General features: G+C 45.9%; 1 protein-coding gene across 7 annotated transcripts in view; it reads right to left on the bottom strand.

Moving 5' to 3' along the window:
• HOMER2 (homer scaffold protein 2) overlaps window positions 1-13,891 on the bottom strand; it is a 104,724-nt gene that overhangs the window by 20,986 nt on the left and 69,847 nt on the right. For 5 of the 7 annotated variants that reach the window (XM_067698159.1, XM_067698151.1, XM_067698142.1 and 2 more), the window contains exons 4-8: window positions 13,109-13,201; window positions 8,174-8,280; window positions 4,113-4,326; window positions 1,969-2,079; window positions 706-786 (exon numbers count right to left, since the gene is read on the bottom strand). In XM_067698159.1, the coding sequence (XP_067554260.1) occupies window positions 706-786; window positions 1,969-2,079; window positions 4,113-4,326; window positions 8,174-8,280; window positions 13,109-13,201 (606 nt within the window). The remainder of the gene's footprint in view (window positions 1-705; window positions 787-1,968; window positions 2,080-4,112; window positions 4,327-8,173; window positions 8,281-13,108; window positions 13,202-13,891) is intronic. The other 2 variants (XM_067698169.1, XM_067698178.1) reach the window with 2 other exon arrangements.

A 13,891-nucleotide genomic window follows, 5' to 3' on the forward strand; every position in this document is an offset into this window, starting at 1 on the left:
GGAGGACTGGCCGTGCCAGACGCAGGGACAGTAGGTCTGTGCTCTGTCCGTCCCGTGGTGTTGCCATGGAGACGTTGAAGCTCCCAGTGGCGGGACCGCTGTGAGTCCAAATAAGAGCTTTCATCTTACGGGCATAAAATGAGAATTTTTGAATGGGTGTACAAGAACCAGTTACTAATACCAAGGTTGTATACCTGAACAAAGAGCTCTCGAAGTGAGGAGAACCTCGGAGGTGAAGGAGGACCTGAAAATGCTCCTTCAGAAATGCAGCAGGTGGGTCAGAAATCTGAAGCCAGCAGGGTGGGGGGGCAGGGTGGGGGGGGGGCTGTCCAAGGTCATGTCCAAGGTCACTGGCTGGGGAGGTGCAATAGCCCCTGGATCTTAGGCTCTCAGCCCTCCTTTCTGTCCCCTGCTTTGCACCCTTCTGTGGTTCTGTAGGGACTTCTGTGGGCAGGAAACAGTCACCTACACTATGGTTATGCACAGGACACCTTCGTATAAGTGGAGAAAACAGAAGACAAACACTGCTGAGTCTGCACCCGGGAGGAAAGCTGGCATCTGGCATGTAGTTACGCTGGCTTTCTAGGAATACAAAGTCTCTTTTCTTTACCAAGCCAGGCGTGAAAGGGAGAGGCCTCGGAGAAATGGGTAACACAGTGGATGCCTTCTCATCTGAGCCCAGGTGGACATGCTCCCCGCCCTTACCTCTAACTTCTCAGAGACGTATTCACACTCTGACATGAGCTGAGGTATGATTTCACTTTGTTTTCGGAGGTCTGTCAACTCCTACAGGAGACAGAAATTGGAAAAAGAATGTGAAAGCAAGTCAGATAAAATGTATTCTTGAAAATCCCCAACTCGTGCATACAATAATGGAAGCAGCTTTTGGAACCTGTGTTGTCTGCGTAAATAATAATGGCGATGACGTTATACTTAACACACGAGGTAATTCTAAAGGCTGAGTATGTTCCATGAATTAATGCATGAAGGCTGAACACCACCATGAAAAGAGAAGTATGATTCCTGTTTCGTAGACGGGGAAACCGAGGCTGAGAGAGGATTGGTAACTTGCCCATGGTCTCCACCCTCTGCATACAGTAAGTCCCCTACATATGAACCTTCAAGTTGCGAACTTTCAAAGATGCAAATGTGCGTCCACATGTCCAGTCATGTAAGTCAGTTCACGTGTCTGGTGTACACCGTCACGTGCGTGCATCCTCGACAAGTGGTTGTGCGTTTGTGTACTTTACTGTACAGTACTGTATAGAGTACAGTAGTACAGTGTCTTTATTTCATGCCCAGGATGTCCGGAAGCAAGCGTAGAAGCAGCAGTGATGTAGCTGGTACTACTCTACTTTTCAAAGTACTGTACTGCAAGGTTAAAAACGTTTCCTTTGGTTTCTGTGTCTGTTTTTTATGTATTATTTGTGTGAAAAGTATGATAAACCTATTACAGTACAGTAGGATACAGCCGATTGTGTTAGTTGCATACCTAGGCTAACTCTGTTGGACTTACGAACAAACTGGACTTAGGCAAGTGCACTCTTGGAGTGGAACTCGTTCGTGGGTAGGGGACTTGCTGTACTTAGCTGTCCCGTCCCCCAGAAAATAAATGACTGTGTGACAGGGGGTTCTCGCTGCATTAATTTGACGGCAGAACGCAACTTCTGATAAAAGACCACCTGTGAAAGTTTCCGAGTGCTTTTGCAAATGTTCAGCTCCCTCTTGGACCTGAGCGGCTGACTATAGAATAAGTACAACAAGGAGGCTGCGGAGGGTAATGGTCAGGCCTTTGCTCTGGACTATCTGTGCCCTGGTGTAGCTTTTGGCTCTGTCTCTGTGCTGAGGTCCGGGCAGCTGCCAGGGCCGGTCACATGCCCCACAGCTGCCTGCCGTGTCCTTGGGTGGAGATCACCCGCCAAGGCCCAGGGGACGCCAAGCAGCACCGCTCGGAGCCCCACGACCCACCGTCTCCTTTTCTCGGAGTTCCAACTCCAGCTCCTCAATTCTTCTCTTCAACTGGGTATTCTTCTCCTTCTCTCTGTTTATCTCGCTGCACTGCTCTTCCAGCTCGTCAATCTTTAATGAATATCACATGTTAAAGCAGGGATGCCAGTTTACTGTAGTCATTAAACAAAAGATCACCACAGCTCTTTTAAAGTAAACCATAAATTAACCCACTTATAAATTTTTCCTTGTGGCTACAGACAAACCCCACGGGGCTCCCCCGGGGCTGTTTGCTCCTGCGGGCACAGGATGCCCTCATTTAACACCAACAAAGCCACAGAAGTCACAAAACCTGGCTTCAGTATGCTCTGGGCCTCTGGTTTTCTCTCACAGTCACAGGACGGTAGCTTTAGGTTTGCTTTAAGGATCTGTCACAAGTCGGGGCCAGACGTCCCATGAATCTATCTGCTTCTTCGCAGAATGACTGTCACATCATTTTAATCATGCCCTGAATGATTCTGTTGCTTTTCAAGGGGTTAAGCGAGCAGGGTAGAGAACCGAGCAACTCTGTGGGACAGTGGCTACCAACTGGGGCTCAATGACATTTCAAACGTTTTAAATCAAGATGACCTTTCCCCACTGATGCACGCAGAAGGGGCCTGGCCCGTGGGCCTCTTCCTGGAGAGATGACAAGTGCAGGCTGAGGTACATCCCCAGAGTGCATCTTTCTCTCCTTCCCAAGCCTGACACCTCTGACACTGGGCATTTCCCAGGGGCCAAAACATGGGTGCAGAGTGGACGGCAGGGGTGTAACCAGCAAGTAACACAAGAGCACCGTGTTGATGGGGTTCCCCACAAGCAGGCAGCGGCAGTCCTCAGGGTGCAGGGCACTAGGTGGTCAACATGAGGACAGTTCTTAGAGGTGACCTGCACCAGCCCTCAGGATCTGAACCTCCAGCCACAGGAGCTGCCGGAGATCCCACCAATGTCCACATCCCGCCCTGGGAATCAAGTTCCCAGTGCTTCCCGCCCAGGGAAGCTGACGCTCTGCACAGGGAGTAGGTTCCACTGCACGCACTTCCTCCACGCCCCACCCCCCCGACCCCGCACGGCTCTTTGGTTCTTACACTCAGACGCGAAGTGAGAAACTCAGCTCTGCCCTTGAAAAAAGAAACAAAGGGCAATCAATCCCTCTGCCAAGCAGATGAGCCCAGCCTCAGAAGGGAAGGTGCGGAGTCAGCACTTGGCCTGCGCCCCTCACCATCAGCACTTTATGAAAAAACGACACGAAGCAGTTTCACATGCCACCTGCTCCGAAGTAAGACGTGAAGTAGGGGAGTGGTTTCCAGGGGCTCCACTCAGAACGGGTGGGCGGGTTATAAACGGGGGGCAAGGGGAGCGAGTACCAATCTCAATGTGACCCGTACCCTGAAATCCTGCATTTACGGAGCAGACTGTGTTCACCGACTGTGGGATAAAAGTGCTGACCAGCAAAACAGCACAGCAACCCCAGGACCTCACCTGGGAACCCTAAAACAACCGCATCAACTCAGCCCAACAGCAGAGCATGAGCGACTAATTACAGGGAAGGGCGTGGGTGAATTCTGAAAAAAACTGAAAAGCCCCCATGTCAGGGTAGGAGGGTAGAAGGCACACGAGGCCCGTCCGCATCCGCCCACCTCACACATCAAGGGCCGTATTCCTTTCCTTGCTGCCTATCTCACATTTTTAAAAAGAGCAGTTTGCAGGGAAGCAGGGTTTCTGAGCAATCACGCCTCACCATCTCCTGAATCTATTTTCTTCACTCACCCTTTGGATCCCTTTTCTCTACCGAAGATCACGGAACCACAGAAAATGCCAGAGGGAGGCCACCCACGAAAGGCCAACTCACAGCTCGCATCAGAGGGTGATCTTTGCGAGAGACAAAGCTGCAATCTCCCATTGATTTCTCTTCTCCTTTGCGATTGCAATTTTAAAACTTGGTTCAGGAAAGGTAATCAGTCAGTTCTGTACATAGTAGCGTTCCCACTAAGGCAGGCAGGGAGGCGGAGGGGAGGACAAAGGGAGAAGCAGCGGGTCTTCCTCCTGCCCCTGGGACATGGGACCGAAGGCCAAGCGGGAGGCAGTGGGGAGAGGAAGGTCACGGCCACCCCGGCCCTCCCCACCTTGTTCCGGAGCCGGTCATTCTCGTCGTGGCAGAGGGAGAACTGCCTCTTCCACTGCTCCACGCTGGCCGACGAGTCCTGTAGTGCCGTGGTCAGCCGGGCGTTGCTCTCCCGCAGGGTCTGCAGCTCGATCTCCCATTTCTTCACGTTGGCAGCGCTGCAGGGCGGGGGCCAGGCGGTGACCGGGAGGGTGGGCACCGTCCACCCGGCTGCCCTGTGGAGGGGGCACCCGGCCACCCCCTCAGCCCATGCCTCGGGGCCACACCCTCTCCCGCCGGTGGCCTGGCAGCGAGAACCACGTGCTGAGCGGGCCTGGCACCTCCCTTTAGTGGGAACATGCTGCCTTGTTGGGTGATTTTCTCAAGGCATCACTTCAGAAGAGAACAGAATTCTCAGAGAAGGAAGAGATGTAACTTAGAATGAACTCAGCCATAAAAAAGAATGAAATCATGCCATTTGCAGCAACATGGGTGCAACTAGAGATTATCATACTAAGGGAAGTAAGTCAGACAGAGCCAAATGCCAGATGATATCACTCTTATGTGGAGTCTACAATATGACACAAATGAACTAATCTATGAAGCAGAAACAGGCTCACAAACATAAGAGAACAGGCTTGTGGCTGCCAAAGGGGAAGGGGCTGAGGGAGAGATGGATTGGGAGTTTGGGGTTAGTAGATGCAACCTATTATATACAGAATGGATAAACAACAAGGTCCTACTGTATAGCACATGGAACTATATTCAACGTCCTGGGATAAACCATAATGGAAAAGAATATAAAAAAGAATTTTATATATATATATATATATATGTATAACTGAGTCACTTTGCTGTACAGCAGAAATTAACGCAACATTGTGAATCAACTCTACTTCAATTAAAAAAAAAAAAGAAACTAAGAATGAAGCCACAGACTGTGGTAGAGACCCCTTCCCCGTCTGCTCCCTACTGACCCCTGGCCGCAGGACGGTTCTCTCCTGCCCCATGTCCGTTCCTTCCTGAAATGAACCTCAGGGATGTAGGTTCTGAAGTGCTGGGGTGGACCCTGGGCCCTCTGACACTCTCATGAAAGCGGCGGACACTTTCAACAAGCTCCTGACACTTCCTCTCTGGAGCCCAACAACCCCAGGTTTAAACGAACAGTCTGGGTCCAGATTTGAGAGCTGAGGACTTGAGGACAGAGGAGACAGGGGCTGGGAGTCCCCTGAGGGCAGAAGAACTGGGGTTCCAACCGCAGGATGTGTGAGGGAGCCCTGGCCGACCCTAGGTCACCTCAGGTCCGAGGGACCCCTTCACATTATCACCAAACCACATGATAACCCTCTGTGATCAGTGAAGTTTGAAAAAACAAACTGGAATCAGGTTGCCCTCAGTTGCCGGTCCCATTCAACGCTGCTTTTGTTTCCTGTTTTGGAGACCCGTGTTCACTGCAGCACTGTTTACAATAGCCAGGACATGGAAGCAACCTAGATGTCCATCAACAGAGGAATGGATAAAGATGTGGTACATACAGACAGTGGAATATTAGCCATTAAAAGGAACAAAACTGGATCATTTGTAGAGACGAGGATGGACCTTGAGACTGTCATACAGAGTGAAATAAGTCAGAACGAGAAAAACAAATATCACATAATATCGCTTATATGTGGAATCTAGAAAAATGGTAGAGAGGAACTTATTTGCAAAGCAGAAATAGAGACACAGACGTAGAGAACAAACATATGGTTATCAAGGGGGTGAGGGTGGCGGGGTGGGATGAATTGGGAGGTTGGGACTGACACATATACACTACTATGTATAAAACAGATAACTAATGAGGACCTGCTGTATAGCACAGGGAACTCTACTCAGTGCTGTATGGTGACCTAAATGGGAAGGAAATCTAAAAAAGAGGAGATATATGTATAGTTGATTCACTGTGCTGTACAGCAGAAACTAACACAACATTGTAAAGCAACTAAACTCCAATAAAAATTAATTAACAACAAAAAAAACCACCTCAGACTTAACCACGCTGAAAAAAAAAAAAAGTTTTTGGCTTCTAATCAATACTGCCTGGCTGAGGGGAGTTGTGTCTCTAACGGCTTCTTTTTTTTTCTTTTAATTTTTTAAAAAGTAAATACAACTGTATTTTAATAATCTGCATTATCTTTCATCCACCTCAAGGTCCTAGAACTGTGATTGGAACATATATACTTTTGGTTTCAAACACCACAGACTGAAAACATAGCAAAATATTATTATGTGATTAATTTCAGAGTTAATGATTGAGCTGATTTCTGGGAAATGGCTTCACACCCATTCCTGTAATTCACTCGTCCATTCAAGTGGGATTTAAAAACATTTATTTTTAGGGGTGGAATGTTTTCATCCAGGCAGCCCACCATGACTCAACCAAAAATAGTCTTCAAGATCACCTGATGAGTAAAAGAGGCTGGTCACAGTTCTGTCCTTTGACGTATCTGACAAAACCCAGGGTCCAAAGAAAGTGGCTGAATCTACGGGTCCTACGTTCTTTCTGAAATTCCTTAATTTCTGTCAGATCACAGGAATTAAGCTCCATGCACTGGTCAGGCTGGCTGGGTTGCAGAGGTGGGTGCCTCTGGGAAGATTTACCAGCCATGTGACCTTGGGCAAGGACTCACTGTACCACCTGGGACTCAGTTTCCTTACCTGTAAAATGGCGGAATTAATATGATAGAGTTCTTACACGGGGCAGGTCTGAGGAAAGCAGCTTCTCAGCCACAGAGAGGCTGGGGGAAGCCGGCCGAGTCCCCTGCCAGGTGAGCAGAATGACCCCCAAAGACAGCAGTTCTGAAGGTGCTCATGGGGCCAGCCTTACACCGTGAGACCCAGCCTAGCCTTTGGGAAACAGGCCACATTCTCAAGATATGAAAACACAAGCACAGGGCTTCCCTGGTGGCACAGTGGTTGAGAGTCCGCCTGCAGCTGCAGGGGACACGGGTTCGTGCCCCGGTCCGGGAAGATCCCACATGCCGCGGAGCGGCTGGGCCTGTGAGCCATGGCCACTGAGCCTGCACGTCCGGAGCCTGTGCTCCGCAACGGGAGAGGCCACAACAGTGAGAGGCCCGCGTACCGCAAAAAACAAACAAACAAACAAACAAAAAACAAGGAAAACACAAGCACAGCTAGTATAGTCATTAAAAGTTAAAATCTTGTTGATATCGTCATGGGGGTTGTGTTAAATTTGTAGATCAATTTAAGGGAAATTGATACTTTTTAAAATATTGAGGCTTCCTACCACTTCCCAATAGACTTTTTCTATTTGTTGAATTTTTCATGTATGGCCCTCAAAATCATTTGAGTTTTCTTCACAAAGATCCTGTACATTTCTTAAGTTTATTCCCATGTATTTTATGGTTCTAGTTCATATTGTAAAGGAAATCTCTTCTTCAAATATATAGTCTACGTGATGTTTGTTTGTATATAGAAAAGCTACTGATTTTTGTGAGATTTTATTTTATTTTCAAGACAGTTTCTTAGGTTTTAATGTTTTTCAGTGTTATCATATATGAATAAATGATAAATTTGGCTTCTCAAAAACCAAAACAGGGACTTCCCTGGTTGTCCAGTGGTTAAGACTCCATACTCCCAATGTAGGGGGCACGGGTTTGACCCCTGGTTGGGGAACTAAGATCCCTTATGCCGCATGGCACGGGCCACCCCCCCAAAAAAATGAAACGTAAGCACTGGGACAGGGACTTCCCTGGTGGTCCAGTGGTTAGGACTCCATGCTTCCATTGCAGGGGACCCAGGTTCCATCCTTGGCTGGGGAATTAAGATCTCACAAGTCTCGTGGCATGGCAAAAAAAAAAAAAAGCACAGGGACACCTCTTTCTCACACACACACATAGATGCTGATGTGCACAGAGAACAACCATGAAGGCAGCTGGTCTTCCTTTGGCCAGGAGTCAAGACCGGACGCTCTGAGCAGGACCCAGTCTCCTTTCCCAACTTCCTGAAACCCTGCCCAGTGGGAAAGGCTGCAGGGAAGTGCTGACCTGGGAGACAACAGCACCTGGATTTGAACATGCTCACCTCTGTGTCAGAGCGATCTTCAGCTTGTTGTTCTCAGACTTGAGGTGTGTGTTGGCAGGACCCGCTGAAGATGCCTTTTCATCGTCCGTTCCGTTGATGCTGGATGCCTGAGTGGAAGATGGGGTTTCACACCCAGATTCCTGGCCAGACTGAATCACTTGCACACCTTATCGCTTGTCCTCACAGCGGAAGCAAATCAGGCATGATGAGGAACTGTGCGGTTATGAGTGTGGGAGAACCAACGCATCCAACCAGAACGCAGCAAAGACTGACAAGTCCACAGACTCATAACAAGACCATCCGTGGAGACTCCACTTGGAGTCCAGACAGTCCGTGCATTTTACCCACAAGACAGCACACAGGGCCGTTACGCAGAACCTTTTCACTCAAACTTTACAGGTAAACCTAACAAGCCCGGATACCTGATCTCCTTAAATAACACAGGACAGAAACCACAGATTAAAAGAGGGGGAGAGTTTTAGGGACTTCCCTGGCGGTCCAGTGGTTAAGACGCCGTGCTTCCAATGCAGGGGGCGCAGGTTCAATCCCTTGTTGGGGAACAAAGACCCCACATGCTGCAGGCCATGGCCAAAAGAAAAAAAAAGAAAAAGAAAGGGGGGAGGAGGGTTTTATAATAAGAAACAGTGAATGAGTTAAGAGAAAAAGTATAAGAAGCTGAGATGACTTAAAAATCCCGGGGCTACAGAGAGATGAACACACTCATTTGAAAAAAAAACAAAACCAGGAATCAGATATGGGTGTCTGCGACTAGTTAGCAACGTTATGAATATTCTGAAATGTTTGCTGTAATAAGCCATTCTACATGGAGGTGAAACCTCATCTGGTCTTGGAGAAGATCTTAGAAAGATTTTATTTCGTCTCCAAGAAGAATAAAGGCAAAGGAAAGACAAGAAGGGAATGACGTATGACTAAATTTCTACATCGCAAAAAAGTGCATAAGCTATATCAGAATGTAAGCAACGATGTGGGGGAAACATTTTCAATGCATACTAAAAACAAAAACGCTAATACTATTCCTATACTAAAAAACCCCTAGAGTCCTCAACTTTTAGAGTGACGCTCTGAAATATTTATGAATGAAATGATGTCTGGGACTGGCTTTAAAATAAAGACGGAGGGAGAGGGGGGTGTAGATGAAACCATTGGTCATAGAGTCCTAATTGTTAAAGCTGACCTATGGGTCCATGGGGGTTCATTTACCCAGTTCTGCCTAGTTTTGTATATATTCAAAACTAGCCATGTTAAAAATAAAGTTCTTGGAAATGAACACAAAAAAGCGGAAAGGACATGCAATTGACATTTACAGAAGAAGAAATACATAGAATTAATAAACAAAAAAATTTAATCTCACTAGTAAAGAAATACAAAATTTAAAAAGCCAATAAAGTACATTTTTCTTCTGTCAAATCAACAAAGCTTTGTTGGGGAGGGAACGGGAGGGAAAAACGCTCTCATTCACTGCTGGTGGGAGTCACAATTGTACATTTCTGTAGGGATGTTTGCAGTGTGTGTCAAAAGCTCTCAAAACCTCCTACTGGGCTTCTCTGGTGGCGCAGTGGCTGAGAGTCCGCCTGCCGATGCAGGGGACACGGGTTCGTGCCCCGGTCCGGGAAGATCCCACATGCCGTGGAGCGGCTAGGCCCGTGATCCATGGCCGCTGAACTTGTGCGTCCGGTGCCTGTGCTCCGCAACAGGAGAGGCCACAACAGTGAGAGGCCCGCGTACCGCAAAAAAAAAAAAAAAAAAAAAAGTCCTACCCCTTGCTGGGAAAACTGGACAGCCACATGTAAAAGATGAAATTAGAACACTCCCTAACACCACACACAAAAATAAACTCCAAATGGATTAAAGACCTAACTGTAAGACCAGTCACTATAATACTCTTAGAGGAAAACATAGGAAGAACACTCTGTGACATAAATCACAGCAAGATCTTTTTTGATCCACCTCCTACAGTAATGGAAATAAAAACAAAAATAAACAAATGGGACCTAGTGAAACTTAAAAGCTTTTGAAAAGCAAAGGAAACTACAATACAAGACAAAAAGACAACCCTCAGAATGGGAGAAAATATTTGAAAACGAATCAATGGACAAAGGATTAATCTCCAAAATATATAAACAGCTCAGGCAGCTCAATATTAAAAAAATAAACAACCCAATCAAAAAATGGGCAGAAGACCTAAATAGACATTTCTCCAAAGAAGACATACAGATGGCCATGAAGCACATGAAAAGCTGCTCAACGTCACTAATTATTAGAGAAATGCAAATCAAAACTACAATGAGGTATCACCTCACACCAGTTAGAATGGGCATCAATCAGAAAAGCTACAAACAACAAATGCTGGAGAAGGTGTGGAGAAAAGGGAAGCCTCTTGCACTGTTGGTGGGAATGTAAATTGATACAGCCACTATGGAGAACAGTATGGAGGTTCCTTAAAAAACTAAAAATAGAATTACCATATGACCCAGCAATCCCACTACTGGGCATATACCCAGAGAAAACCATAATTCAAAAAGACACATGCAACCCAGTGTTTACTGCAGCACTATTTACAGTAGCCAGGTCATGAAAGCAACCTAAATGCCCATCGACAGACGAATGGATTAAGAAGATGTGGTACATATATACAATGGAATATTACTCAGCCATAAAAAGGAAAGAAATTGGGTCATTTGTAGAGACGTGGATGGATCTAGAGACTGTCATACATAGTGAAGTAAGTCAGAAAGAGAAAAACAAATATTGTATATTAACGCATATATATGGAACCTAGAACAACGGTACAGATGAACCAGTTTTCAGGGCAGAAATAGAGACACAGATGTGGAGAACAAACGTATGGACACCAATGGGGGATAGTGGCGGGGGTGGTGGTGGTGGGATGAATTGGGAGATTGGGATTGACATGTATACACTAATATGTATAGAATGGATAACTAACAAGAACCTGCTGTATAAAAAATAAATAAAATAAAATCCAAAAAAAAAAAATTGTTGACCAGAAAAAAAGTCCTACCCTTAACCCAATACTTCCACTTCAAGAATTTATCCTGCAGAAACCATCAAATGCACAAAAGGTGTGCAAGAATCCTTAGCATGGTGTTATTTATATTAATGAAAAATAAGAAACAACATCGATGTCCCAAATTATAGGAGGTTAATGGAATAAGTTGTGATGCAAACACTGGAATACTATCTAGCCATTAAAATAGTTTTGAAAAGGGATATTTGAAAACACAAGGAAAGGATCATAACAAATAAGTTTTTTAAAAAAAGATTAAAAAGAATAACACCAAGATATACTGGAAAGCTATATTAGGAAGAAACACACCAAAACATTAACAAAATATCTTTGGTAACTCTTATTGTATAATAATCTTAGCATTCCAAAAAAAAAAACACAGAGAAAGTCCTTAGACTATGGACCATTTCAAGTGCCCAATTTTACAGATCCTCAGCGATTACTCAGTACAATAATTAGTATACTAAATTAACAGTATCATTTAGATGTCATTAAAGACTATTTACAAAGATTCAGGAAAGTTCCTGCCCACTTGAAGTCTAATACACGTTCATTTCCATAAATCCGTAGGGGCATCTTTTACAGGATTCAGCTTCAGCTATTGCTGACGGCCAAGTCTAGGGTGTTGATCTTGACCGCTCAGGATGCCCATGTCTCCTGTTCTCTTTCCACAAGCTGCCCCGACATCCATCCATGGCTGGCCTGGCCTGGCCATTCTCCGATCTTCCTGCCCTCAGCTCCTCCCTGACTTCCTCACCACCCGCATGCAACCTTCATGTCAATTCCTGATCGGTAGCTATAAAACATCTCCAATGTCTTCCCATTATCCAACAATAAATAATTAAGAATGGTCCACTAATGAAGAATTCCAGGTCCTCCACAGTACCTCCAAGTGCATCTCTGTTCCTCCCACTGTGCACCTCACCCCCAGGCAGGCAGAACCCTGGCTGCCTTGCATTTACATCATGCTTATCCCTAATCCCAGACCCCAGCTCCTACGTCTCGTCAGGTCTCCCTTTCCCTGTCTCTCTACACATAACTCTGTCACTAGGTCAAGGTTTCCACCTACCACTACACACCCTAATCTAGATGTCAGGAAGGCAGGTGTTTTTATTTCAGGTTAAAATAGGTCCCTTTTAGTCAATTATCACACTTTTAAGTAGACAGATAACTCAGTTCCTGGCAAAGCCACATTTACGTTGGCTAAACCAGAGCTGTTGGAATACCACCTCCCACGTGACTTTGTTATAATAGGGAGACAGATGAGGACTCTCTGGCATCGATCAAGTTTTCTCTGTCATGGGCACAGGTACCTGCATTTGTCCATGAGCATCCTTCATGCAGACCTCACCTCCCAACACAGAAAGAAAACACTTCACCTTGGCTTTTTTTTTTTTTTTTTTTTTTTTTTTTGCGGTACACGGGCCTCTCACTGTTGTGGCCTCTCCCGTTGCAGAGCACAGGCTCCAGACGCGCAGGCTCAGAGGCCATGCCTAACGGGCCCAGCCGCTCCGCGGCATGTGGGATCTTCCCAGATCGGGGCACGAACCCGTGTCCCCTGCATCGGCAGGCGGGCTCTCAACCACTGCGCTACCAGGGAAGACCATTGACATTGGTTTTTAAACCGTGACCAGAGGACATCCCAGACCAGGGACATGCATTAACTCTAATCTCATCAAACGTTTTCCATCCAAAATATATCACCACATCCTGAAAAATTCAAGAGTCTCTTACATGTCACATTCATCTCACTGTGAGCAGTCTAATAGTTGAAAAAGTTTTCAAAATGCCCTACTGCGAAAATTTCTTATTTCTTGTCAAAAGTGACAAGGAACAGAGTCTCAAGCACTGATCACAGTCATTCATTTTACGGACAAATTACTTACTTGGGAATGATTGCTCGAGGTCTCGATTTTCTCCTGAGATTTGTCTCTGGCTAGTCTGGCAGCTTCTTTCACCTCCTGGAATTTCTCTGCAAACTGAACGTGAAGAAGAATTATTAGGGATTTCCTTAACCTTACACATGGCTGATATTCAGAACCTACCTTTATTATTTTGCATTCCTTTTAAGCCAATAAATCCTGTATAAATCCAGAAGAAGGATTTTATTTGAGATTAAAAAGAAATGAATATAATGAATGCTTTTTCCAAAAAAACCCACTATTGGCCAAGGTCAGATCTGAACGAATTTCTAAGATACTGAAGCTAGATTTGATGGCGAAATATTAAAAACACATACCTCTGGCTAACAGCACCTAATACAAATGCAACAAAAGAAATTTAGCTATAGTGCAAAAGGAATCCACGAAAAACTTCATAATCCCTATTGAAAGATCCAAGAACTCTTACAAGTCAATGTCAGGAAACACAAAAACATCCAAAAAGTTGAAAAGGAACAGTCCTAGATTTTTTTTTTTTTTTTCAGTGCGCGGGCCTCACACTATTGTGGCCTCTCCCTGTTGTGGCCTCTCCCGTTGCAGAGCACAGGCTCCGGACGCGCAGGCTCAGTGGCCATGGCTCATGGGCCCAGCCGCTCCGCGGCATGTGGGATCCTCCCGGACCAGGGCATGAACCCGTGTCCCCTGCATCGGCACGCGGACTCTCAACCACTGTGCCACCAGGGAAGCCCAGTCCTAGATTTTAAAAGCCTAAGATATAAAATAGCAAAA

This window comes from Pseudorca crassidens, chromosome 1 (genome assembly GCF_039906515.1).
Source record: "Pseudorca crassidens isolate mPseCra1 chromosome 1, mPseCra1.hap1, whole genome shotgun sequence".
Lineage (NCBI taxonomy): Eukaryota > Metazoa > Chordata > Mammalia > Artiodactyla > Delphinidae > Pseudorca > Pseudorca crassidens.